Source organism: Haliotis cracherodii, unplaced genomic scaffold (assembly GCF_022045235.1).
Source record: "Haliotis cracherodii isolate W230 unplaced genomic scaffold, xgHalCrac1.p SCAF_5, whole genome shotgun sequence".
Lineage (NCBI taxonomy): Eukaryota > Metazoa > Mollusca > Gastropoda > Lepetellida > Haliotidae > Haliotis > Haliotis cracherodii.
In genome coordinates, this window is record NW_027266308.1 from 42,968,815 (window position 1) to 42,996,746 (window position 27,932).

Consider the following 27,932-nt stretch of genomic DNA (forward strand, 5'->3'; position numbering starts at 1 on the left):
ACTGTCAATCATGTGTAACAGATTTAAGCAAAGAGTGCACATGTTTTACTCCATAAACACAAAATAATATTGAAGTCAATTCCTATAAATAAAAATGTCAACCATAACTCCATAGATTGCTTACATCATCATTAACACACACACAATATTTTTGTTAATATTTGGGACATTGTTCAGCACAATAATGCAACAAACATCCAGTCAGAAACTGTTGTGAGTACAATGAGTTCAACTAGGAGACCAAATTATGTAACCAGCTCTAGCAGGATTGTGGTTCAAGCCCCAGCGACGTCATACCGAAAGACTTTAAAAAGATGGTACTTGTTGTTACCCTGCCTGGCTGTATACTGTGTCATTAGTCGGGTATCCCAAGTTAAAGAGCAGCAAGGAATCTCAGTGGGTTAGCACTATGAAATCAGCAGTGCAGGATTAGAACAAGCAGCTACACACACAATAGGGTCTAAACTTGTGTTATCGGACTGGCGTATCTCAAACAGAATACCAGTGACACGTTCTTGCACCCACTCACGCGAATCAATTTGGGTTCCAACTTCAGCTGATACACTATACTGAACTATTGTACAAAGCAGCATCAAACCACAATTCACTCCTCAAGAAAAATGAGATACTTATGATGGATGATGATGTTAGTGTGTTGGGTTAATGTGGGAGGAATGCTCAAGGTGATGCAGATCTCAAGACGTGTACCACTTTGGTGAAACCCATGGTTGTGGTGCTGACAAACCTAGAAATAATCCGTGCAAACCGGAATCCGAAATCAGAAGCATAGGTTTCTGGTATGCCCAAGATGCACAGCAAATTGCTGCACCTAGGACAACTGGGCCACCCATGCCCCTAAAAATTACACAAAAACATTGCTATGAATAAGACATTTATTTCTTTGACTTGATCTTTTTCAACCTGATCCAGTGAGGTTGAACATTGCTGTGGGACTTGGTGATGACTTCTGTGTTCATGTAAGGCCACAGCACTTCCGGGAGACTGACAGACCCGTCCTGGCAACAAACATATCTCAAACTACTGAAACACTCTGAGTAAAGACATCATAAGAAGGAAATATCCACAAACATTAATATGTCACTGAATTTACCGAGGGGATCTCGCATGAATACAGCTTTTCGGAAAAGAGGAGTGCACTTAGCAGAAGATGCAAGATGCATGCATGTAATTTTCCACACAAATTGTGTTCGGTAATGTGTATACATTTTTGCAATATCACCAAATGGTTTTATTAAATGTTCTGTATATGTTGTATTTAGCATTCTCAAAAAAGTTGGAGTTTTCACCCATGCAACCCGCTCTGGATCCATGTATCACTTTTATCAACCCTTTATTTAGAACAGCTGGAGACAGCTATGTCCCTACCTTGTCCTGGTTGTGGGAAATCGTTATTTCATAAGTGTTTAAAATTACTTGTATCAACCCCTTGTCTTGACCCAAACAGATGCCAGAGACAGCTATCTCCCTACCTTGTCCTGGTTGTGGGAAATCGTTATTTCATAAGTGTTTCATATAATTTGTATCAACCCCTTATGTTGATCCATACAGATGCTGCAGACAGCTATGTCCCTACCTTGTTCTGGTTGTTGGAAATCGTTATTTCACAAGTGTTTCATATAATTTGTATCAACCCCTTATGTTGATCCATACAGATGCTGCAGACAGCTATGTCCCTACCTTGTCCTGTGTTGACCCACACAGATGCTGGACACAGCTCTGTCCCTATCTTGTCCTGTGTTGACCCACACAGATGCTGGACACAGCTCTGTCCCTACCTTGTCCTGTGTTGACCCACACAGATGCTGCAGACAGCTCTGTCCCTACCTTGTCCTGTGTTGACCCACACAGATGCTGGACACAGCTCTGTCCCTACCTTGTCCTGTGTTGACCCACACAGATGCTGCAGACAGCTCTGTCCCTACCTTGTCCTGTGTTGACCCACACAGATGCTGCAGACAGCTATGTCCCTACCTTGTCCTGTGTTGACCCACACAGATGCTGCAGACAGCTATGTCCCTACCCTGTCCTGTGTTGACCCACACAGATGCTGGACACAGCTCTGTCCCTACCTTGTTCTGTGTTGACACACACAGATGCTGCAGACAGCTCTGTCCCTACCTTGTCCTGTGTTGACCCACACAGATGCTGCAGACAGCTCTGTCCCTACCTTGTTCTGTGTTGACACACACAGATGCTGCAGACAGCTCTGTCCCTACCTTGTCCTGTGTTGACCCACACAGATGCTGCAGACAGCTCTGTCCTTACCTTGTCCTGTGTAAACCCACACAGATGCTGCAGACAGCTCTGTCCCTACCTTGTCCTGTGTTGACCCACACAGATGCTGCAGACAGCTATGTCCCTACCTTGTCCTGTGTTGACCCACACAGATGCTGCAGACAGCTCTGTCCCTACCTTGTTCTGTGTTGACCCACACAGATGCTGCAGACAGCTATGTCCCTACCCTGTCCTGTGTTGACCCACACAGATGCTGCAGACAGCTATGTCCCTACCTTGTCCTGTGTTGACCCACACAGATGCTGCAGACAGCTCTGTCCCTACCTTGTTCTGTGTTGACCCACACAGATGCTGCAGACAGCTCTGTCCCTACCTTGTTCTGTGTTGACCCACACAGATGCTGGACACAGCTTTGTCCCTACCTTGTCCTGTGTTGACCCACACAGATGCTGCAGACAGCTATGTCCCTACCTTGTTCTGTGTTGACCCACACAGATGCTGCAGACAGCTCTGTCCCTACCTTGTCCTGTGTTGACCCACACAGATGCTGCAGACAGCTCTGTCCCTACCTTGTCCTGTGTTGACCCACACAGATGCTGGAGACAGCTATGTCCCTACCTTGTTCTGTGTTGACCCACACAGATGCTGCAGACAGCTATGTCCCTACCTTGTTCTGTGTTGACCCACACAGATGCTGCAGACAGCTATGTCCCTACCTTGTTCTGTGTTGACCCACACAGATGCTGCAGACAGCTCTGTCCCTACCTTGTCCTGTGTTGACCCACACAGATGCTGCAGACAGCTCTGTCCCTACCTTGTTCTGTGTTGACCCACACAGATGCTGCAGACAGCTCTGTCCCTACCTTGTTCTGTGTTGACCCACACAGATGCTGCAGACAGCTCTGTCCCTACCTTGTCCTGTGTTGACCCACACAGATGCTGGACACAGCTCTGTCCCTACCTTGTTCTGTGTTGACCCACACAGATGCTGCAGACAGCTATGTCCCTACCTTGTCCTTTGTTGTTCCACACAGATGCTGCAGACAGCTATGTCCCTACCTTGTTCTGTGTTGACACACACAGATGCTGCAGACAGCTATGTCCCTACCTTGTTCTGTGTTGACCCACACAGATGCTGCAGACAGCTATGTCCCTACCTTGTCCTGTGTTGACCCACACAGATGCTGGACACAGCTCTGTCCCTACCTTGTTCTGTGTTGACCCACACAGATGCTGCAGACAGCTCTGTCCCTACCTTGTTCTGTGTTGACACACACAGATGCTGCAGACAGCTATGTCCCTACCTTGTTCTGTGTTGACCCACACAGATGCTGCAGACAGCTATGTCCCTACCTTGTCCTGTGTTGACCCACACAGATGCTGGACACAGCTCTGTCCCTACCTTGTTCTGTGTTGACCCACACAGATGCTGGACACAGCTATGTCCCTACCTTGTTCTGTGTTGACCCACACAGATGCTGCAGACAGCTATGTCCCTACCTTGTTCTGTGTTGACCCACACAGATGCTGCAGACAGCTCTGTCCCTATCTTGTTCTGTGTTGACACACACAGATGCTGCAGACAGCTCTGTCCCTACCTTGTTCTGTGTTGACACACACAGATGCTGGAGACAGCTCTGTCCCTACCTTGTTCTGGTTGTGACCCTAGAGACGACACAGCTATGTCCCTACCTTGTCCTGTGTTGACCCACACAGATGCTGCAGACAGCTCTGTCCCTACCTTGTCCTGTGTTGACCCACACAGATGCTGCAGACAGCTCTGTCCCTACCTTGTTCTGGTTGTGACCCTAGAGACGACACAGCTCTGTCCCTATCTTGTTCTGTGTTGACCCACACAGATGCTGCAGACAGCTCTGTCCCTACCTTGTCCTGTGTTGACACACACAGATGCTGCAGACAGCTCTGTCCCTACCTTGTTCTGTGTTGACCCACACAAATGCTGCAGACAGCTATGTCCCTACCTTGTCCTGTGTTGACACACACAGATGCTGCAGACAGCTCTGTCCCTACCTTGTCCTGTGTTGACACACACAGATGCTGCAGACAGCTCTGTCCCTACCTTGTCCTGTGTTGACACACACAGATGCTGCAGACAGCTCTGTCCCTACCTTGTCCTGTGTTGACACACACAGATGCTGCAGACAGCTCTGTCCCTACCTTGTTCTGTGTTGACACACACAGATGCTGCAGACAGCTCTGTCCCTACCTTGTCCTGTGTTGACACACACAGATGCTGGAGACAGCTCTGTCCCTACCTTGTCCTGTGTTGACCCACACAGATGCTGCAGACAGCTCTGTCCCTACCTTGTTCTGGTTGTGACCCTAGAGACGACACAGCTCTGTCCCTATCTTGTCCTGTGTTGACCCACACAGATGCTGCAGACAGCTATGTCCCTACCTTGTCCTGTGTTGACCCACACAGATGCTGCAGACAGCTCTGTCCCTACCTTGTCCTTTGTTGACCCACACAGATGCTGCAGACAGCTATGTCCCTACCTTGTTCTGGTTGTTGGAAATCGTTATTTCACAAGTGTTTCATATAATTTGTATCAACCCCTTATGTTGATCCATACAGATGCTGCAGACAGCTATGTCCCTACCTTGTCCTGTGTTGACCCACACAGATGCTGGACACAGCTCTGTCCCTATCTTGTCCTGTGTTGACCCACACAGATGCTGGACACAGCTCTGTCCCTACCTTGTCCTGTGTTGACCCACACAGATGCTGCAGACAGCTCTGTCCCTACCTTGTCCTGTGTTGACCCACACAGATGCTGGACACAGCTCTGTCCCTACCTTGTCCTGTGTTGACCCACACAGATGCTGCAGACAGCTCTGTCCCTACCTTGTCCTGTGTTGACCCACACAGATGCTGCAGACAGCTATGTCCCTACCTTGTCCTGTGTTGACCCACACAGATGCTGCAGACAGCTATGTCCCTACCCTGTCCTGTGTTGACCCACACAGATGCTGGACACAGCTCTGTCCCTACCTTGTTCTGTGTTGACCCACACAGATGCTGCAGACAGCTCTGTCCCTACCTTGTTCTGTGTTGACACACACAGATGCTGCAGACAGCTCTGTCCCTACCTTGTCCTGTGTTGACCCACACAGATGCTGCAGACAGCTCTGTCCTTACCTTGTCCTGTGTAAACCCACACAGATGCTGCAGACAGCTCTGTCCCTACCTTGTCCTGTGTTGACCCACACAGATGCTGCAGACAGCTCTGTCCCTACCTTGTTCTGTGTTGACCCACACAGATGCTGCAGACAGCTATGTCCCTACCTTGTTCTGTGTTGACCCACACAGATGCTGCAGACAGCTATGTCCCTACCTTGTCCTGTGTTGACCCACACAGATGCTGCAGACAGCTATGTCCCTACCTTGTCCTGTGTTGACCCACACAGATGCTGCAGACAGCTCTGTCCCTACCCTGTCCTGTGTTGACCCACACAGATGCTGCAGACAGCTCTGTCCCTACCTTGTCCTGTGTTGACCCACACAGATGCTGCAGACAGCTCTGTCCCTACCTTGTTCTGTGTTGACCCACACAGATGCTGGACACAGCTCTGTCCCTACCTTGTTCTGTGTTGACCCACACAGATGCTGCAGACAGCTATGTCCCTACCTTGTTCTGTGTTGACCCACACAGATGCTGCAGACAGCTCTGTCCCTACCTTGTTCTGTGTTGACCCACACAGATGCTGCAGACAGCTCTGTCCCTACCTTGTTCTGTGTTGACCCACACAGATGCTGCAGACAGCTCTGTCCCTACCTTGTCCTTTGTTGACACACACAGATGCTGCAGACAGCTCTGTCCCTACCTTGTCCTGTGTTGACCCACACAGATGCTGCAGACAGCTCTGTCCCTACCTTGTCCTGTGTTGACCCACACAGATGCTGCAGACAGCTATGTCCCTACCCTGTCCTGTGTTGACCCACACAGATGCTGCAGACAGCTATGTCCCTACCTTGTTCTGTGTTGACCCACACAGATGCTGCAGACAGCTCTGTCCCTACCTTGTCCTTTGTTGACACACACAGATGCTGCAGACAGCTCTGTCCCTACCTTGTCCTGTGTTGACCCACACAGATGCTGCAGACAGCTCTGTCCCTACCTTGTTCTGTGTTGACCCACACAGATGCTGGACACAGCTCTGTCCCTACCTTGTCCTGTGTTGACCCACACAGATGCTGCAGACAGCTCTGTCCCTACCTTGTTCTGTGTTGACCCACACAGATGCTGCAGACAGCTCTGTCCCTACCTTGTCCTTTGTTGACCCACACAGATGCTGCAGACAGCTCTGTCCCTACCTTGTCCTGTGTTGACCCACACAGATGCTGGAGACAGCTCTGTCCCTACCTTGTTCTGTGTTGACCCACACAGATGCTGCAGACAGCTATGTCCCTACCTTGTCCTGTGTTGACACACACAGATGCTGCAGACAGCTCTGTCTCTACCTTGTCCTTTGTTGACCCACACAGATGCTGCAGACAGCTCTGTCCTTACCTTGTCCTGTGTTGACCCACACAGATGCTGCAGACAGCTCTGTCCCTATCTTGTCCTGTGTTGACACACACAGATGCTGCAGACAGCTCTGTCCCTACCTTGTCCTGTGTTGACCCACACAGATGCTGCAGACAGCTCTGTCCCTACCTTGTTCTGGTTGTGACCCTAGAGACGACACAGCTCTGTCCCTACCTTGTCCTGTGTTGACCCACACAGATGCTGCAGACAGCTATGTCCCTACCTTGTCCTGTGTTGACCCACACAGATGCTGCAGACAGCTCTGTCCCTACCTTGTCCTGTGTTGACCCACACAGATGCTGCAGACAGCTCTGTCCCTACCTTGTCCTGTGTTGACCCACACAGATGCTGGAGACAGCTCTGTCCCTACCTTGTCCTGTGTTGACCCACACAGATGCTGCAGACAGCTATGTCCCTACCTTGTTCTGGTTGTTGGAAATCGTTATTTCACAAGTGTTTCATATAATTTGTATCAACCCCTTATGTTGATCCATATAGATGCTGCAGACAGCTATGTCCCTACCTTGTTCTGGTTGTTGGAAATCGTTATTTCACAAGTGTTTCATATAATTTGTATCAACCCCTTATGTTGATCCATATAGATGCTGCAGACAGCTATGTCCCTACCTGGTTCTGGTTGTGGGAAATAGTTATTTTACAAGTGTTTCATATTACTTGTATCAACCCCTTATGTTGACCAATACAGATGATGGAGACAGTTATGTCCCTACCTTGTTCTGGTTGTTCTCCATGATGGCCATGATCATCCGGGGAACAGCGCAGGCCGTCCCGTTCACCTACACACAGAGGAGGTGTTCCATGTACAGACTGACACATCTCACCCTCAATTACCTTGTCATGCTGTTTTGAGTGAGTGAGTTTGGTTTTACGCCGCTTTAAGCAATATTCCAGCAATATCACGGCGGGGGACACCACAAATGGGCTTCACACATTGTACCCATGTCGGGAATCGAACCCGGGTCTTCGGCGTGACGAGCGAACGCTTTAACCACTAGGCTACCCGACCTTGCCTTTCCAGTTGGGCTAAGATGAAGCTAAGGAGGCAAATGCATTGAGCATCAACATGGCATGGAGGTATTCACTGGATAATTGAGGATGACACATCTGAGGCACCATAACTATCAGTTTGTTTGGTTTTTAATCATATGACTGAGTGTCTGTATAGTTTTATGACACTTTTAGCAATATTCCAGCAATGTCATGGCGGGGAACAGTAGAGATGGGCTTCACAATATTGCACCCATGTTGGGAATCGAAACCGGATCTTCGACATGATGACTGAACGCTTAAACAACTAAACTACCCTTCTGCCCCTTTAACGGTATGATGTTCACCTGAACTTAGCTATTTGCAACATGATAAATGGTAACTTTAAACTGATTTGCTTTGTACATGGTCTATGATTTGTATTTTTGCCTTTGTCATTTACATTTCTTTGTTTTTACATTAATTCTATATCAGAATAATGGAGGATATGTTTACAGGTTGATAAGCATGATTAATAAAGAAATTCACTCAGAATAATTGACAAAGGTGCCTATAAACAGTTTAATGAGACAGAGTTCGGCATGGTCTGAGCTACTCACTGTGTGGACATGTTTGAGATGGCCGTCCTGCCCTCTGTACTTGATGTGGAGACGACGGCTCTGGTAGTCTGTGCAGCTGGAGGAACTAGAAATCTGGAGAAGTAGGAAGTCATTGTCAGCAACATCACGGCTACAGCAACATTAAATGTGTCACAGATACATCACAGGGCTATCACAAAAACATCAATCCAGCTTAATAACCACATCCTGTAAATAATCGAGTCCAGACAAATCAACACTCCACACCAAGGGGCTACAATGACACAATCTGCCAAGTCGATGAGTGTAACAGCCTGATCCATTTTAATCGATTCTTACAACAAGCATAGATTACTTGGGATCCTTTCCACCCTGGAATCTCTACAGGGTTACAGTGTCACAGCAATGGGAAGGCAGCATTATTCAGGTGAGCTAAAACCTTGATGTTCTGTTTATATGAGGTACTAGATATAGAAATACAACTTACAAATGTAAGGTACTAAATAACAAGTCTGTGACAAGAGACTAGTCTGTATGTTCGTACTGATCTCGGACTGCAAGATCTATATAAACAACCAAATCTTGTCTACCTCTCCCCAGAACTGTTTCCCTGGCATCCAGGCCTCGATGTCGTACTTCCTGTAGGCGGGGGCCCCTAGCTCGTGGGTCGGCATGTCCAGGACTCTACAGAGTGAACAAATCATAACACATCACAATCATGGTTTTAAGAGAAAACACGAACATATTTTAATATTAACAAACATTTTATCAGTACTGTCAGAGCTTAAACCTCTCAATCATCTATCGACCAACACCCACCATCCAATAACCAACTCCCACCATCCATCAACCAACTCCCCACCATCCATCAACCAACTCCCACCATCCATCAACCAACTCCCCACCATCCATCAACCAACTCCCCACCATCCATCAACCAACTGCCACCATCCAATAACTAACTCCCACCATCCATCAACCAACTGCCATCATCCATCAACCAACTGCCATCATCCATCAACCAACTCCCCACCATCCATCAACCAACTGCCATCATCCATCAACCAACTCCCCACCATCCATCAACCAACTCCCCACCATCCATCAACCAACTCCCCACCATCCATCAACCAACTCCCACCATCCATCAACCAACTCCCCACCATCCATCAACCAACTCCCTACCATCCATCAACCCACTCCCCATCATCCATCAACCAACTCCCCATCATCCATCAACCAACTCCCCATCATCCATCAACCAACTCCCCACCATCCATCAACCAACTCCCCACCATCCATCAACCAACTCCCCACCATCCATCAACCAACTCCCACCATCCATCAACCAACTCCCCACCATCCATCAACCCACTCCCCATCATCCATCAACCAACTCCCACCATCCATCAACCAACTCCCCACCATCCATCAACCAACACCCCACCATCCATCAACCAACTCCCACCATCAATCAACCAACACCCCACATCCATCAACCAACTCCCACATCCATCAACCAACACCCCACCATCCATCAACCAACTCCCACATCCATCAACCAACACCCCACCATCCATCAACCAACTCCCACCATCCATCAACCAACACCCCACCATCCATCAACCAACTCCCCACCATCCATCAACCAACTCCCCACCATCCAACAACCAACTCCCACCATCCATCAACCCACTCCCCATCATCCATCAACCAACTCCCACCATCCATCAACCAACACCACACCATCCATCAACCAACACCACACCATCCATCAACCAACACCACACCATCCATCAACCAACACCCCACCATCCATCAACCAACTCCCCACCATCCATCAACCCACTCCCCATCATCCATCAACCAACTCCCCACCATCCATCAACCCACTCCCCATCATCCATCAACCAACTCCCACCATCCAACAACCAACTCCCACCATCCATCAACCAACTCCCACCATCCATCAACCAACACCCCACCATCCATCAACCAACACCCCACCATCCATCAACCCACTCCCCACCATCCATCAACCCACTCCCCATCATCCATCAACCAACACCCACCATCCATCAACCAACTCCCACCATCCATCAACCAACTCCCCACCATCCATCAACCCACTCCCCATCATCCATCAACCAACTCCCCATCATCCATCAACCAACTCCCACCATCCATCAACCAACTCCCCACCATCCATCAACCCACTCCCCACCATCCATCAACCAACACCCACCATCCAACAACCAACTCCCACCATCCATCAACCAACTCCCACCATCCATCAACCAACACCCCACCATCCATCAACCCACTCCCCACCATCCATCAACCAACACCCCATCATCCATCAACCAACTCCCACCATCCATCAACCAACTCCCCACCATCCATCAACCCACTCCCCATCATCCATCAACCAACTCCCCATCATCCATCAACCAACTCCCACCATCCATCAACCAACTCCCCACCATCCATCAACCAACTCCCACCATCCATCAACCAACTCCCACCATCCATCAACCAACACCCCACCATCCATCAACCAACTCCCACCATCCATCAACCAACACTCCACCATCCATCAACCAACTCCCACCATCCATCAACCAACTCCCCATCATCCATCAACCAACTCCCACCATCCATCAACCAACACCCCACCATCCAACAACCAACACCCCACCATCTATCAACCAACTCCCACCATCCATCAACCAACACTCCACCATCCATCAACCAATACCCACCATCCATCAACCAACACCCCACCATCCATCAACCAACTCCCCACCATCCATCAACCAACTCCCCACCATCCAACAACCAACTCCCACCATCCATCAACCCACTCCCCATCATCCATCAACCAACTCCCACCATCCATCAACCAACACCACACCATCCATCAACCAACACCACACCATCCATCAACCAACACCACACCATCCATCAACCAACACCCCACCATCCATCAACCAACTCCCCACCATCCATCAACCCACTCCCCATCATCCATCAACCAACTCCCACCATCCAACAACCAACTCCCACCATCCATCAACCAACTCCCACCATCCATCAACCAACTCCCCACCATCCATCAACCAACTCCCCACCATCCATCAACCAACTCCCCACCATCCATCAACCAACTCCCCACCATCCATCAACCAACTCCCACCATCCATCAACCAACTCCCCACCATCCATCAACCAACTCCCCATCATCCATCAACCAAAACCCCACCATCCAACAACCAACTCCCAATCCCACACTCCCAACTTTAAGTCAGAGATCCCATGTCCTGCTACCTGAAGTGCAGCCCGAGATCAGCAAAGAGGTTCTTCTGTAGATCCAGGAGTTCCTCCAGCAGACGGTCACTCTCCCCGCCGCCCTTACTGCAGCTCACTCCAAACAACTCCACCTGACCAGGAACACAGTGAAGTGCAGGCTGTTTGTTGTAATAGTATCAAGGCGTTTCAAAATGTGTCATTAGGATCTCAATTTCTTCATATTTACATTTCTGGAGTGAAGAATTCATAAACTTAGAGTAAAGTCCTCTTAAGAGAGAGAGAGTAATTGAATGTTGTTTTATGCCGCATTCAGCAATAATATATAACAGTCTCCAATAACAATCGACTCCAGGCTGGGCAAAGCAGTGGTTTATATCATCAGCAATCATCTACATTACCAGGGCATGGTGGCGCAATCAGCCAGGCTGCTAACTGTAACCCCCTGAGAGATGTGAGCAACTGAGTTGCTGAGTAGCACTAAGTAACACTGAGCAGTGCTCAGCAGCACTAGCAGTACCTTAGTAAACTGATGCACTCTGTAGATGCCCTTCTCCTCCTGTAACTCGGATGTCTCAGCCCGGTAACATCGGCTGATTGATGACAATCTACACACAAACAACCAAATAACCATACTGAACAAAAACAGTCAAGGATCATGAATACTTTGGGGATATTTTTATGAACTTGTGTACCCAGTCTTCATAACAACAACAACAAATATTTATGATTCCTAACTTTTTTTGTTCAGTATAAAAGTATCTTTCAACCTTTCAGTATGTAAGTTGCAGTAACAAGATTTACTCATCAACATAAAAAACACAGTAATCTTGTCGTCACTTTTACAATCTGGTAAGCGACGCTCTGATTGGTTGGATGAAAGGTCGTTCTGACATCACCCATAATGGTCAGTCAGTGAGTATGGTTTTACGCCGCTTTTAGCAATATTCCAGCAATATCACGGCGGGGTTCACCAGAAATGGGCTTCACACATTGTACCCATGTAGGGAATCAAACCCGGGTCTACGGCGTGACGAGCGAACGTTTTAAACACTAGGCTACCCGACCGCCCATCACCCATAATGGGAGGTCCTGACGGTAACAAGAACTAAGATCTGATTTTAATGAGATTGATTCAAATTATAATTACTCATAAAAACCACATACAATAACATGCAAGAACACAACTTAGGTGGTGTTACAAATACAATGTCTCCAATTCATGCTACTATTTACAAATGATTTCAAGAATGAATGACCTTTTAAGCAAATTTGACATTTAACACAATCATGACACAATAGCTGGAGTTAGTTACTTAGAGTTCATCTTAACTGATTGTTCATGAATTACTCCAAAGTTTGGTGAAACATGAACCATGTTTCAGAAATTGACCTTCAGTGACCTTAACCATTAACAGAGGTGACACCAAAACAGACCACTCTTTAGTGTCAAATGTTAATGTCAAATTCCATTAAGAAAGTTATCATGTACATAAGCTTTTTGGTGCCAGTTCATACTGAGTGACCGTGACCTTCAATGTCATCCAATAATAGGTCATAAACTTCCCCAGGGAGTACATTGCATACATCTCAAGTAAGAAATCTCTAACATCTATCATAAGTATATGGTTTAAAAACCATAGCTGAGCTCAAGTTCAAGCCAACACACTAAACCGCCCCCACTACAGTCGCTGCTTAAAGATTCCTTACTTACTTTACTGGAAGCTGATCTAGCTGCAGCTCCTCATTCATGAAATATCCTGAAAATATCAGACATTTAGGGTGAGTGAGTGAGTATGTTTTTTCGCCACTTTTAGCAATATTTAACCACTAGGCTACCTGACCGTCCCTCAGACATTTAGACATTTGATAGGCACACAGTTGCTGATTTCTATATGGTGGGACAAAACTAAATTGAAGAAAGCGTCATGGAAAAAAAGACAAGAATTTGAGAAGGCTCTGCAGAACAAAAGGGCAAATATTTAGATGAATTCAACAGATAAATAAGATTTCTGCCTTCCTAATCCACAACCAAACTAGATCCTAGACCCCATTCCACAAAGCTCGAAGATGATCATGACTCTCATCCGTCAACTTTGGCTTACAAAAGTGCTTAGGCCGCATTATGGTGCAGGGCACAGACACTTCTTCCAGGGAATTCAAAGAAGGACAGGTCCCCAACATCCACTGCTTATCTAAAGAGCCACCCAATGAGGATCAGGTGGTCACATTGTGTGACTTTCTGAACGTGTGTATCCCAACAGCAGGGATTGTTGCTCATGTTATCATCCAATGGTATAGCTAGTCCGGAGATGATTATTTGTTACCCATCAATATATACTCCACCTAAGAAGAAACTCATATGTGGTTTTCAAGAGATTCATGTGACTTCTACAAGGCTTTGGAAGATTAAACTGTGAAATAGAGTTCATCAAATGTTAACAGAGAAGTCTTTGAATGTATCAGTTATGTCACTGCTCAAGTTCTAAAGCCTAGTATCGTGTGTTTCCACCACTGGGCTTGAATGACTGCACAACACCTCCTGCCCATGGAACCAACAAGTCTGCCTTGTGGAATGGCAGCCCTTACTTCCTGAAGAGCTTGATTTAACTGCTGCAGATTCTGTGGCCCTGGGTGTCGTTGTACAAAACAACCTTAGCGTTACGACTGTCGTAAGGCTATGTTGAGGTATGGGAGTTATGATCACCTTAGTGCTAAGATCGCTTTGTACAACAGCACCCTGGTTGCATTGACAAAAACATAAACAACTTATCACACAGATGCTCAATTGGGTGACTTTGATGGCCACGGAATTACGTTCATGTCCTGACCTCTCAGGAAATCAGTACTGTCGTGTGCTGTGTGGGGACGAGCCAGGACAACATGAGATCTTGTCACAATAACGCACATCTGTTGCCCTGGATACGAACAAGATCTTTGCCTACAAGAGTGGGCTCCCCACATCATGATACTTCCTGTATACAACATCCAGCATAACGTTCATTCCATGGATGATACACATGTACGCCACATCTCTCATTTGAAGAAGATTCGTCACTTTACCAAACGCTATGCCAATGTTGGGGAAACCACTGAGGATGTAATGGACACTGCTGCAGCCACTGAAGTTGATTACATTGAGGTATAATAAGGCCAATGTAGCGCCCTCATACTCGGATCACAGTAGCTTGTAAGCGGTACCAGACAGTTTGTGCAGATATGGCATGTAAACCAGGAACTTGTGTTGCAGTGTACGATGCAGTGAGAAATGGAGAAGTTTCGATGGTGAAGGACCCAGATGAAGCGATCCAGGGCTGCTAATACAGAGTCCTGATCTTGGGCGATCTCTAGTGGTGCCATGTTGACAATATTGGGCCCACAAAGGAAATTGTACTCCGGGAAATGTTGAAATGCCTCCCACTCATGCTTGTGATTCACATGCTTCAAGTCTACAAATAGCATTATTTCTCACATTATTGTTGCATAATGATTTTTAAAAGTCACTTCGTAACCTGAATGTTTCGTGATAACTATGTGTCATAAACTTGCCCAATAACAAATTCCATGACTTCCATGAAGACATCTGCTTTTCGGCTTCCCAAGAAAATGCATCATGCAAATCTCAAAGATTATCGACATAACTCTATCAAAGACAATAAATCCCTTTTGTGACACTTTATCAGTTAAAAGGAACGTTACTTTCATGTAGCAGTGAAATATTGTTACCACCTAAGCACTTCTTTCTTTTGTAGAGCGGAGTTCGACTATTGCTGTCTGCAGTCACTGGAGTCTGTATCTAAAAATAGACGCCCTCATGCATATTCATGACCATCTCCACACGCGAGCCTGGGCGTGTGGACATGGTCATGAATATGCATGAGGGCGTCTATTTTTATATACGGACTCCTTTGCTGCAGTGAAACATTTACCCACTATTTGACATACATTTCAGTCAGTATTTCAAACAGCAAACTCAGAAGGAACTTCCCCAGCAAGACACTTAATGGATAAAGTTATCCTGCTTGGTGATGTGGTTGACTGCCTTTCCTTTTACCCCGATGACGGGGGACGTTGTTTTTAATACATAAAACTGGTTTATCATAGGGCTACTATAGTGCAGGGTTTAACAAACCATTCAAAAAGCAAGAACTGGGGATGAATTAAACATGACTGTGTCTGCCTAACTGAATGGCGTTAAAACTGACCTGCCAGAGGCATCTCGGACGTTCCTGCAAGACAGACGTCGCCATGTTTGCTTGGGTCCAACTTGTATACCTGAGTTCGCTCCCCTGATGTCTTGAAGCCACAGCTCTCCTTGAGAGGGGAATTTATATATTCAGAAACTTCCAAACACTAAGCTTCAGTAATATAGATTTACAATGTAATTGATCTGCTAGATTAAACTCTATGTATTGACAAGCAGCACAGAGGCTCAATGAATTCTGGGATCATGATGGTGATGACAAAATGACATTATGATGCTCTTGTGATTGTTCACTAATCTTTCCAGGAGTACTACCAGGATTACAAAATGGTGTAACTCACAATGACTGCTATTAAATGTAGAGAGTGAATGAGTCGTGTTTTAACGCTTATTTGAACAGTATTCCAGTTATATCACGGCGTGTCAGCTTAACGTAGTTGGAAAGCCTGAAGTGATGCAGGTCTCAGACGTTTACCTTTTTGGTGAAACCCATGAGCATGGGCATGGTGCTGACAAACCTAGAAACATAATCGCAGCCAGATCTAACTCTCGCTGCTGCTCTTTTCACGGCACTCATTTAAACCTGGCGACTTCAATTTCAGGCTACGCTTGAAAAATATGTTGACACAGTTCTCAATTAAAATTTTGAAAACTTAACATACAAACTGTCATTCGGAATACTCCGTTTTAATGTTTTCGAGGTTGCACGATTAGAAAACACATTCCAACTATGACTTTCATAATCTGGTAAGCGACCCTCTGATTGGTCGGATGAAAGGTCGTTCTGACGTGACCCGTAATGAGATGTGCTCAGATCTTTTCAGCGATAGCGAGAACTAAGATCTGAATGAGATTGAATTACAGCGAACCAGGATTCGAACCCACAATCATAGGTTGCTGGATCACCAAAGGGAGGTAACTCTGCACGTTTAATTGTGGCATCTTAGACAACTTGGCAACACATGGCCCATCTGCTAACAGAACTCACAATGACAGCTGGGTGAATCATATCAGGCACCGTCACCAACTGGAACCCCTGTGGGACAACAACAAGGATTATATCTTTTGTGGCACTTAGAAGTGATAAACATAAAAGAGAGAATTTATGGATGTCAACTTCTTGATTATGAAGAACACAACGTTTTGGAGTATGATGAAGGAGTAAGCATGTACTCCGTAGCCTTGTGTTCCTCATAACAAAGAAGTTGACATCCACAAATACTCTCCCTTAACTGAGAATGTTACCAACTTGAAAGAACATTAGAAGGCTAAGTAGTCGAAGGTGAATTAACAAGTGTATTTGCTACAGGTCATGAGACCCATGAAGATCCGGGATAGAATAGGCCTTCAGCAACCCATGCTTGTAAGAGGCAAGTAATGGGATTGGGTGGTGAGGCTCGCTGACTTGATTGATGCATGTCATCATATCCCAATTGCCTGATGTCAATCACTGGATTGTCTTGTGCAGACTCGATTTTTTTACAGACCGCCGTCATACAGCTTGAAAATATTTCTGGGTATGGCATTAAACAACAAACAAACAAACGAGCCATGACATTTATCAACTTGGGGTTGCTTAGTGCGACACAAAAAGAGGCCTTAGACTCCAGGTTCCATCTAATACCTACGTTCACACAGTCACACAAGGCACAAAGCTGCCATGGTGTACCTTCTGCTTGACCCTGTCCACTGTGTACTGAATCAAAGCTTGCTCCAGCCTCGCCAGCTCATCCTTCAAATAGTATGTCCTCTCACCAGTTGTCATGGAGACATTGCTGTAAACAAGCCTCTGATTATTAACACAGACGTCAAGAGAATATGGGTATCGTTGTAGTATACACTATCAGAGGTTACCTCTTCATATCAAAGCCCTTCGAAGATCCGAGTGAAGACCTATTATTTTCGTAAGAGGCAACTAACGGGATAGGGTGGTCAGGATCACATGGTTTGGTGGATGCATGTCATCGTATCCCAATTTCGTACATCCATGCTCATGAAGTCAATTACTGCATTGTCCGGTCCAGACTCACAGATTGCTGTGATATAGTTGGAATATAGCTGAGTACGGTGTTAAGCAACAAACAAACCATCAAAATTCATACACTACCATAATAATAGTTGTAGATAAAATAAATTTATATACAACAACATACATTGACAAGATGTCAACCCCCAAAATTGAAACAATTAGAAATATCTGGGTTAGATCTAAACATTTTTGCTGTAGGGTCTAAAATTATTATTTTAAAAAACATAATTAGTAATCATCACTAGTATGAAAAATTCTATGTAGACGTCTTTGTTCAGTAAATATGCCAAACAGTACTAATTTATTAGTGATAGTCAAAATTACTGGCAGTCATTTTTTGGTAAATCGTAAAATATTTAACACTCCCATGTTATAAGAACTTAGTTCAAGATTTCATAATGATCCATCAAATTCATAATGGTTGGCATCCTTGATGAGATTCCCTGAGTAAAAAATGAGACGAAGTGTTAATCACCAATGATGTAAAACCTACTCGGTTCTTAGTAAGCCCAGCTTGTCTCCGAGTTCCACCACTGTCTTTGGCTTGAAATCAAACTCTGAAAAATACCGAAGAAAAACATTCTTACATTTAGTGCTGAAATGAAAAGTAAAATATTAGGTACTGGTACTTAAGGACCTTATGACAGACCATAAACTATCAAATTTATCTCAGTTGTATCATATAATTCTTGATTACTTGATTACGAATGCAATTTACTGATGATAGATGTAACTGGTCAAAGCAGCTCAACTCACCTCGTTTTGTGCCAACAAGGGAGACTACTCTGGCTTGATCCTCATCACCAATTGGCTACACACATAAATGGTAATTTATCACAAACAATAACCTGACAAGTACTCTCAAAGAGTCTTTCTCTCCCCCCCCTCTCTCTCTCTATTATAAAGATGACATATTATTCAAATGAACAATTAAACAATTAACATGTACTAACAATATAAAACGGCCTTTCGTTTTACAAAAACATCTTATTGTGTTAAGAGTGTCACAGTGCTATAAAACAGGTGAACACTACATGTTATATTTGTTTGTTGTTTAAGGCTGCACTCAGCAATATTCCATCTATATGAGGGCAGCCCGTAAATAATCAAATCTGGACAAGACAATCTAGTGATCGAAATTGCGAGCAACGATTCATGGTTTAGAGGACACGCCATCAACCAAGTCACTAAGCCTGACAACCCGATCTATTTGGTTGCCTCCTACGACCAGCATAGGCTGCTGAGGACCTACTGGAATCTCCATGGGGCTACATGTACTGATGTACCAGTATAAACACACAGACACAGAGAGGACAGACCACTCACAGAAGTAGGATGGCTTGTATTGGGGATGTCCTTAGCTGCAGCAATCAGCTGTTTCCATATTTCCTTCTTGTAGTCAGCCTAAAATAACATGCAACACATAAAACATACTATACTCTGCAACAAAAGAAACGCAAATGTAGTAAAAACGTAAATATCTGACAGAGTGTTGCCAACATCTATACAAATATCAATTGGGATTGATTTGTGTGGAAAGAATGAGAAATTCAGAAATTTGGTGAAACAACGGAAAAATCACAAAAAACACAACCACGTGAGAGCGTGGCAACAAAATACACCAACATGACATGCATGGTCAACATCACTTGTTGGTCTATAAAAACCTTGTGTTTTCATTTGCTTGCTATAACAATCTTACAGCAAGTGAACAGCGAAAACATGCCTTGACTGACAAAAGCCCAACGCAACAATGCCATCGGCCGACTGCAAACAAACAATCATATTTGGCTGTAGACAGGTTGATCCACGTAGCAGCAAGCACTATTACAAGACTGTGGAACCATTATGAGACACACAGGACAACACGTGAGCTTCCCACATCCGGTCAACCACGTATCACCACAAGAGAACAGGACAGATTCTTTTGGCTACCTCACTTACGTGAAAGAACCACCATGACCACCTCTACAATAACGGCAGTACCATGATTGAGTAGGATATCAGCCCAGACAGCGAGGAACTGTTTCCACGCAGAAGGTATTTGCACTACACAACCAGTTTGAGGTGTCATTTTGACAGACCACATTGTTGTCTGACATCAATGGTCACAGAGTATGGCAACAATTGCAATGGAGACAAGTTTGGTTTGGTGACGAGTCATGTTTTATGCTTTTCCATGCGGATTGTAGATATTGTGTTTACAGGCGTCGCAGGGAACGTTAGTCATGAGGTTGCATACAGGAAGTAGACAGATTTGGTGGTGGTAGTGTGATGATGTGGGCAGCCATCTCCTACAGATTCCTCGGCCACACATCCTTCCCATTATACAACAAGCGAACGTCATTTTCCAACAAGACAACGCCCGGCCTCACAAGGCAAGAATGACAACAGCCTTTTTCAGGAATCACAACATACAGGTCTTGCCATGGCCCCTCGGGTTTCCAGATTTTAACCCAATCGAACATTTATGGGATGCACTGGATCAACGACTGCAAGCATGTCAGCAAAAACCACAGAACCTCTGACAGTTGGCACAAGCACTGCAGGCAGAGTGGGTGACCATTCCCCAGGCCACAATATGTGATGTCATTGCTTCCATGGGATGACGATGCCAGTCAGTTGGTGGCTATACAAGATATTGAGAACAGATGACCTTCACCTTGAAAATCTATTGTTCTATGTGTGCAATACTGAACCTGGGTCAATGACAATTATGTGTGCCAATTTTAAACAAACGATTACCATCTGTTGATTATCTATATGATATATAAAATGTACATATACGAATGACTATGTGAGGCTGGTGGCATGTTATTTTTAAACATTTTAAATTTAAACAAATGTTGAAGGCATCTGTGTATATTACTTTTGAGGGATATCTTCCCATAAAACATGATTGTCAGGTTATATTTATATGTTTCATTTAGTCAAGGAATGAAAGATGTACGCATACATAGCGGTTTCCTTCATCTGTGGACCACGTACAAGGAGACAATGAGGTGAGGTAGGTGGGGATGAAAATCTAACAGGGTCTAACAGAGTTATGACAAGATAACTTTGGACTTTAATTCTTAGTTTTTGAAAATTGCATGGTATCGGACAAATATAGCTAAGGAGTCTATGGATAAAGTTTAAGCTCTGTCAAAAGTTTCATTTAAGTGTATGATGAATATGTCAAAAGGCCTTTCAATGTTATTTAACATACAAACAAAAACAATTATTTGTTTCTGTTTAATGTTATTAAGACACTATTCCATGACTACACTGCACACACCTCAGTGGCCTTGTTATACTCCTGCCATAGGGAAACCTGGAAGAAATAAAAATACTATTTCAATATGTGTTGCAGCACATATTTTTGTAAAAGGTTAAATGAACCTAAATAACAAGCACGATTGTTGACTGTTGACTTTTACCTGGATCATTTGTATTTCAAAACAGGTATATACTCAATCTCATTAAAATCCTTATCTTTAACACTCATATGAAACCTCTGCAGGAAGATCTGATGAAAGATCCATAGTAGGTCACATCAGATGGACCTGAGTGAACTTTGACTGCCCGGACTGAATGAAGGATGCGTAGGTTCTTGAGCCAATCATATGTCAACTTTCTCAAACAATTTGGCTTAATTTCATCACCACCTCGATATGAAAATTTTGAATTAAAAAACAACAGAAAAACCCAGAGAACACACTTATTCCTTTGCTGGAACTCACATTTGGATGAAGATGACATGGTGCTCAGAAACAACAGGGTAAATAAAGTATCCACAACATTATAATGGCACGGCATTAATCAGCTACAGTTGGAAGTCGTTTTAAGTTCGTTTTTTAGATACAGAAATCAAATATGATGGATTGAATGCCTCACTAGCTCGCACGGAGAATATAAATGCCTCAACATTGATTGGCTGATTAGGAAATTCACCCGATGTGCCTCCTATGGATGTGTCATCAGCACTTCTCACAGAGAGGTATCTTAAGAGTGAAAGATCTCATTTGAACTCATTTGGATATTCCAGCTATATCCCAGGTGCCTGAGGTCAGAGGCTGTTCACCTGATACAAATTAGTTGCCTTTTATGAATAGCAATGGGTGCTTTGGACATTATTCTGATTTCCACTTGGAGCTTCCATGATTGACTAAAGTAATGCCAAGATTACCACATACCACCTTATGAATATCACCAACTCCTTTTCTGTTGACAATATTTTGATGAATCTGCTCAGTATTTTGTGGATTGCAGAGATATTGAAGATCTAGTTGTGGAGGTTCTAGATGAAATGATTCCTGCCAGGCTTGGGGAACTTGTTCTTTACTGTTAGAGTGAAGTTTTCGCTGAGGACATCGGCGGCAGGGTATGTGTGGCGAAGTAAGCAGGCGTTTAAACCGAGACTGATTAACAACCCTTGCAAGACACTGCTTGATAACAGGTGAAATAATTTCAGACACAAGCATCATGACAGTTTGAGATTTTGGCAACCAACATCTGTAAATGAAAATAGTATGATATTAACTGAAACCTGAAATTATTGTCTCACATTTATGAATTCATGTAATACATAAATGTGAAGAATTTAATATTCAGTGACGTTAACATTGAAATTGTCTTCATTGTCTGTTGTCTGGAACATGAGATATATCCCAACTGTTCACAACATGCTATTGATCAAGCGAATGTAGTTTAATGCCACAGTCAGCAATATTGCAGCACCAGTCTGTATATCACGGCAGCTTGTAAAGAATCAAGTGAGTGACTTGGGTTTGACGCAGCCTTGAACAGTATTTCAGCATGATCAATTATTAATACCATCAGTATCCATGGTATGATTTGTTTGTTTGTTTGTTGTTTAATGCCGCACTAGGCAATATTCCAGCTATATGATGGCAGTCTGTAAATATTCGAGTCTGGACCAGGCAATCCTGGGGTTGATATCATGAGCATCGATTCACACAATTTGGATATGATGACATGCATCAACCAAGTCAGCGAGTCTGACTTCCCAGTCCCGTTATTCGCCTCTTACAACAAGCATAGTCCATTTACGGCAAACATGGGTTGCTGAAGACGTACGTATTCTACCTGGGATCTTCATAGGTATTTTGGTATTAGGTCCAATGACACACAATTAATGAGAGTTCTAACACATATTAATATATTGTACCAGCCAATTTCCATCTATTACAACAAGCTTAAGTTATGATCAATAGTAAACATGAATGAGTTAAAGTTACTGACTTAGAACACAAAATACATTAAAAATATAATAAATGTAGTTGGACCGTCCCCAATTGTTACATGACAGACAAAAATGCATTCAAATTATTCTCTTTGAGGGGTGTTTTTCGGTGAATCATTGGCCACATCCGGAGCCAATAGCTGTGCCTAGGTAACTGCAGGCTTTTACCAAGTGCTATACCTGTCGACTCTCGCAATCACCGACCAATTTTGAGATTGTAAATAACGCGGCTTATTCTCTCTCTCAAAAAAAGAAAGAAATATTTACATGAGAAAGTTCCAATGCGTGGAAACTTAAAAATGTCACGTCAATTTGTCTGCAGTTTCTTTTGATCATTTGGGCTGTCTGCAGTCAAAGTATTTCACATTTGTTTTCATGGGCGCAGCCATATTGGATATAGATAAGGGGGACAACTTTACAGTTTCCGGTGTTCCCCTTGATGGCAAATGTCGAAGCAGGTGCCCGAATCTAAAAGGATATTCCGATTATATTTGCTCAAATACAATGGCTGAAGTGACTAAATCGTCAGACAAAAGTAGAAACCGTTCAGATGGACAAGAAATTACATTTTCCCCTGTAAAGTCACCAGGTATTCGACGATTAATGGGTCTTCACGATTAACCCTCAATAACGAGGGTTTTAAGTTCATACTGTCTGTTTAGATACTAGACATTGTATATGTCGTCTGCTGAGGGACTCTTCATTTATTATGCTGGATGGGGGGTGTCAGAGGGGATCGGGGGAAGGTCACCAAAACATGACAGTCTCAAGGGTAGGGTCATAAAAATAATAGGCCTACAAATATTTGGAGATGTATATGAAAACAAATGGATATTCTATAATCTAATTATAGATCTAGTGTGCTTTTGCATTCTGTCTTTTCAGATTTATGAAGGGAAGACTTTGTATCATGTCATGTGAATGTGAAATTATGGAGATGTCATGTGAAGCATTTTCTATACACACAAATAATTTTTAACTAAGTATACTTGTTTATATAGTTCCCCAGTATGATGGCCGTCACCAGGGCAATCTTACAGGCATGCTGCGGAAGGTCAAGGACACTGCTGCAGACGTTCACAATCAAATTTTCAAATGGAAGAAACTGAATACTGAAGGAAGCAACATCATCAGTGAAATAGCTAACACCAAAATAGAAAAAGTGTGAGGACTCTGGAATTACTATTTTCAAATTAGTACACATGTTTAGTTTTGAAAACCATGGGTGGAATTCTTGTTCATCAAAGTAATAACTACTGAAAGGTGTTCCTATGAATGATACAGTGTATGTTTGTTTGAGGATGTGTTGTGGAAAAATAATATTCTCTGTCTCATTGGATATATATAGTAGCTAACTTCATGAAAATTCAAGGGAATATAGGTCACAAGCTAATATGAGGAAGGGGTGGTCAAGTTTACTGTAGATTATGGATAGTGCTGGAGTGGGTGACCACTTCAAAAAACAAAAGTACATGTGCAACTTCCCACTGGGATTCCAGGGAAGACAGTGGGCTGTGCAGAGTTGTGTCCCTTGGGCACTCCTGAAACCTATGACTGTGGGTTCAAATCCTGGTTCCACCTGATTATGTTTCTAGGTGTGTCAGCACCATACACATGCTCGTGGGTTTCACCAAAGTGGTAAATGTCTGAGACCTGCATTACTTCACCTTTCCTCCCACATCAAGGTGCCATGACATAACTGTAATACTGTTCACAGTGGCGTTAAACCCAACTCACTCACTCATCCAGTCCAGGGCAGACAAGTCTCTCATGCTTGTATACTATAATATAATAATGTGTCACCTGGTTGTTCTGTGTTTGCATACCTTAGCAGCATGAACCTTTCCTCATGCTGCCAACCACACCATTGAAATGGTTCAGTCTTGTATCTAACCATCATTACTGCTTCACCCTCGCAGGTTCAATGTAGCTGGAGAGGAGACAGATGGGAACCTGCTGCCGGCCAGCCTCGAGCCTCTGTGTGACAAACTCACTTCCGTATATAACAACATGGTGAGGCTTCAACCTTGGTTCAGATACACTGATCAGGGAGCTATCTAGACAGCAGCAAATGTCAGTACATTTCACAAATTGGAATTCAAAATTTCCCAAGCTTTAATGCCTAGTTTTACATCATGGATTGAATGCTATGTTAACCTACCTACTTGGTTGATTGTATTCCATCGTGCCCTGACAGTGAGGGATATTGTCCATATCATCCACTGGTTCGTCTGGTTCAGATTGATTATTTCCTGCCATGATACAGCTGGAGTCTTGCTCACTGCGACTTTCAACAAAATTCACTCACTCCCCCTACCAAAAGCCTCAGTTTGCTACTTGTGATGTGATATGCTGTTGTATTACAGCATGAAATTAATTCTGTTTTCTCAAAGAAGATATTTTTTTTATTTCACAAAAGATATAATAATTCTGAGTGATCAAGCAGACTGTGTGTGACCTGAAGTCCTCTATGTAGTACGAGTCGGTCCAAATGTAACCTCTAGTTGTGCACTACTTGATATTGTTCAGGAGAAGATTGTGGGGAAGCTGCAACAGCTGAGGGCTGCCCTGTGCGGTGTGCAGGCTCTGTCTCGACACAAGGGTGGGGAAGAGGACATTTTGTTTCACACTTGGAACATTCAGGATTTTGGTAGGTGAACTGACTTCCTGTATTCATTTTCTTACAGACCAATTTACAGGACTGGCTTCAGTGAATGGTAGCTTTTAGAACAATACAACAACTACTGATGGTTTTGTGGACGCATTTTAAACATTCTTGACAGAACATCCACACCTTTTACTGTTTTCTGTTCCTTTTTGTATATCACAGAACCTTTCACCAAGGTTGAGTCCCCATCCATCTTGTATTTGTTAAAGATTTATGTCCCTCCAACACTGGCTGTGTACTAATGATATCATAAGTGATTTATGCTTCTATTATAAGTTCAAGAACACCTGATTCTTTCATATTACTATAGTTATTCCACAGATTAACTACAATAAGCTCCAGTTATAACAAACTCAAAGGGACCACTAATTTTAGTTCATTATAACCGTTATTTGTTATAGACATATATAGAGCATATACACAGCAAATGGCCGGGACAAAGAAAGTCAGTTGTTATATCCGCCAGTTTGTTATAAGCGTGTTCGTTATGGATGTAGTTCATTGTATGGTAATATGAAAGAATGGGGTGTCCTTTAACTTAGTGTTAGTGTAAAGTAAACCTCCATGAGAAGAGAGAGAAAAAGTGAAAAAAGGTATAAAAAAGAATTGTCTGGATTGAGCTATGTAAATAGTATTTAGCACAGCACCATTTAGCACAGCACTGCTCTCACTGGATTATATGATAGGTAAAAAAAATCCCTTTGCTGAAGAATCCCATTAAAAAATATATCTCTGTAAGATGAAGGGCAAGAAGCCCCGGGCACCATTCCACAAAGTGATCTGAGCAGTGTGATTGGTTAGTTAATGTCTGGAGGTATGTTCATCTTAACCCTAATACTGCTTGGTAGAACAGGCTCCAGAACAGTTTTCAGACTGCTGTGATAAAACTGTGATGACAGAGGAAAAACTGTCTTTCAACTTTAGTCACATTGTCCAAAGCCCAAGTGCAGTAAATTTCTGTTCGGTCCTGTAAGCTCATATGGTGACAGACCATATGGTAACACTGAACTCAGTGAAAATAATGCTCAGTGCCATGTTTGGGTTTGTAGACTCAAACGTTTGTGGTATTGACTGTAAAAAATGTTGAAATCATTGATCTGCACTGTCCTTTGGTATTCAGAAAGGTTTATTTGGTTTCTTTACAGTAAATACAATGGACCAGCTGATTGAGATGTACCTTTCAGAGCTGAAACTTAAGAAGTCCATTGCTGAAAATGTTGCTCATGCAGAGAGCCGACAAATAATGATGTTCTACTCCGCTGCATGGATACATCAACCCTATGTGGAAGACTCGGCCCAGATGTTGATGGAGAGTCTGATAACTGAGACTGGACATAAGTGACGTCAGCCCTAGGTGGAAGACTCGGCCCAGATGCTGATGGAGAGTCTGATAACTGAGACTGGACATAAGTGACGTCAGCCCTAGGTGGAAGACTCGGCCCAGATGCTGATGGAGAGTCTGATAACTGAGACTGGACATAAGTGACGTCTGGACACATCAACCCTAGGGGAAGACTCGGCCCAGATGCTGATGGAGAGTCTGATAACTGAGACTGGACATAAGTGATGTCAGCCCTAGGTGGAAGACTCGATCCAGATGCTGATGGAGAGTCTGATAACTGAGACTGGACTTAAGTGACGTCAGCCCTAGGTGGAAGACTCGGCCCAGATGCTGATGGAGAGTCTGATAACTGAGACTGGACATAAGTGACGTCTGGACACATCAACCCTATGTGGAAGACTCGGCCCAGATGTTGATGGGGAGTCTGATAACTGAGACTGGACATAAGTGATGTCTGGACACATCAACCCTATGTGGAAGACTCGGTCCAGATGTTGATGGAGAGTCTGATAACTGAGACTGGACATAAGTGACGTCTGGACACATCAACCCTATGTGGAAGACTCGGTCCAGATGTTGATGGAGAGTCTGATAAATGAGACTGGACATAAGTGACGTCTGGACACATCAACCCTAGGTGGAAGATTCGGTCCAGATGTTGATGGAGAGTCTGATAACTGAGACTGGACATAAGTGACGTCTGGACACATCAACCCTATGTAGAAGACTCGGCCCAGATGTTGATG

General features: G+C 44.1%; 2 protein-coding genes across 2 annotated transcripts; one reads left to right on the top strand and one right to left on the bottom strand.

Annotated features, from left to right (window-relative positions):
• Positions 1-893: 893 nt before the first annotated feature.
• Positions 894-23,597, bottom strand: LOC139443046 (serine--tRNA ligase, mitochondrial-like). The gene is made up of 16 exons (XM_071223966.1): positions 23,444-23,597; positions 22,107-22,425; positions 21,209-21,244; positions 19,258-19,335; positions 18,688-18,742; positions 18,425-18,488; positions 17,572-17,677; positions 16,891-16,938; positions 15,904-16,012; positions 13,413-13,458; positions 12,219-12,306; positions 11,720-11,832; positions 8,983-9,076; positions 8,414-8,506; positions 7,538-7,603; positions 894-1,016 (listed from the first exon to the last, which is right to left on the bottom strand). Exons 2-16 carry the CDS (start codon positions 22,395-22,397, stop codon positions 894-896), a joined length of 1,410 nt encoding a protein of 469 aa, XP_071080067.1. The 5' UTR covers positions 22,398-22,425; positions 23,444-23,597.
• LOC139443047 (cyclin-dependent kinase 2-interacting protein-like) lies at positions 23,552-27,186 on the top strand. Its single transcript, XM_071223967.1, has 5 exons — positions 23,552-23,765; positions 24,178-24,340; positions 25,096-25,189; positions 25,706-25,826; positions 26,990-27,186. Exons 1-5 carry the CDS (start codon positions 23,552-23,554, stop codon positions 27,184-27,186), a joined length of 789 nt encoding a protein of 262 aa, XP_071080068.1.
• The last annotated feature ends 746 nt before the right edge of the window (positions 27,187-27,932 follow it).

Excerpts from the sequence above, each read along its gene's own strand:
- LOC139443046 (XM_071223966.1), bottom strand. The coding sequence starts at position 22,397 with ATGATGCTTGTGTCTGAAATTATTTCACCTGTTATCAAGCAGTGTCTT. Across the intron at positions 21,245-22,106 it reads TTGGTGATATTCATAAGGTG|GTTTCCCTATGGCAGGAGTA; the intron begins GTATGTGGTAAT and ends TATTTCTTCCAG. Across the intron at positions 11,833-12,218 it reads GAGTGCATCAGTTTACTAAG|GTGGAGTTGTTTGGAGTGAG; the intron begins GTACTGCTAGTG and ends GTTCCTGGTCAG.
- LOC139443047 (XM_071223967.1), top strand. The coding sequence starts at position 23,552 with ATGGGCGCAGCCATATTGGATATAGATAAGGGGGACAACTTTACAGTT. Across the intron at positions 25,190-25,705 it reads CTTCCGTATATAACAACATG|GAGAAGATTGTGGGGAAGCT; the intron begins GTGAGGCTTCAA and ends GATATTGTTCAG. Across the intron at positions 25,827-26,989 it reads TTGGAACATTCAGGATTTTG|TAAATACAATGGACCAGCTG; the intron begins GTAGGTGAACTG and ends GTTTCTTTACAG.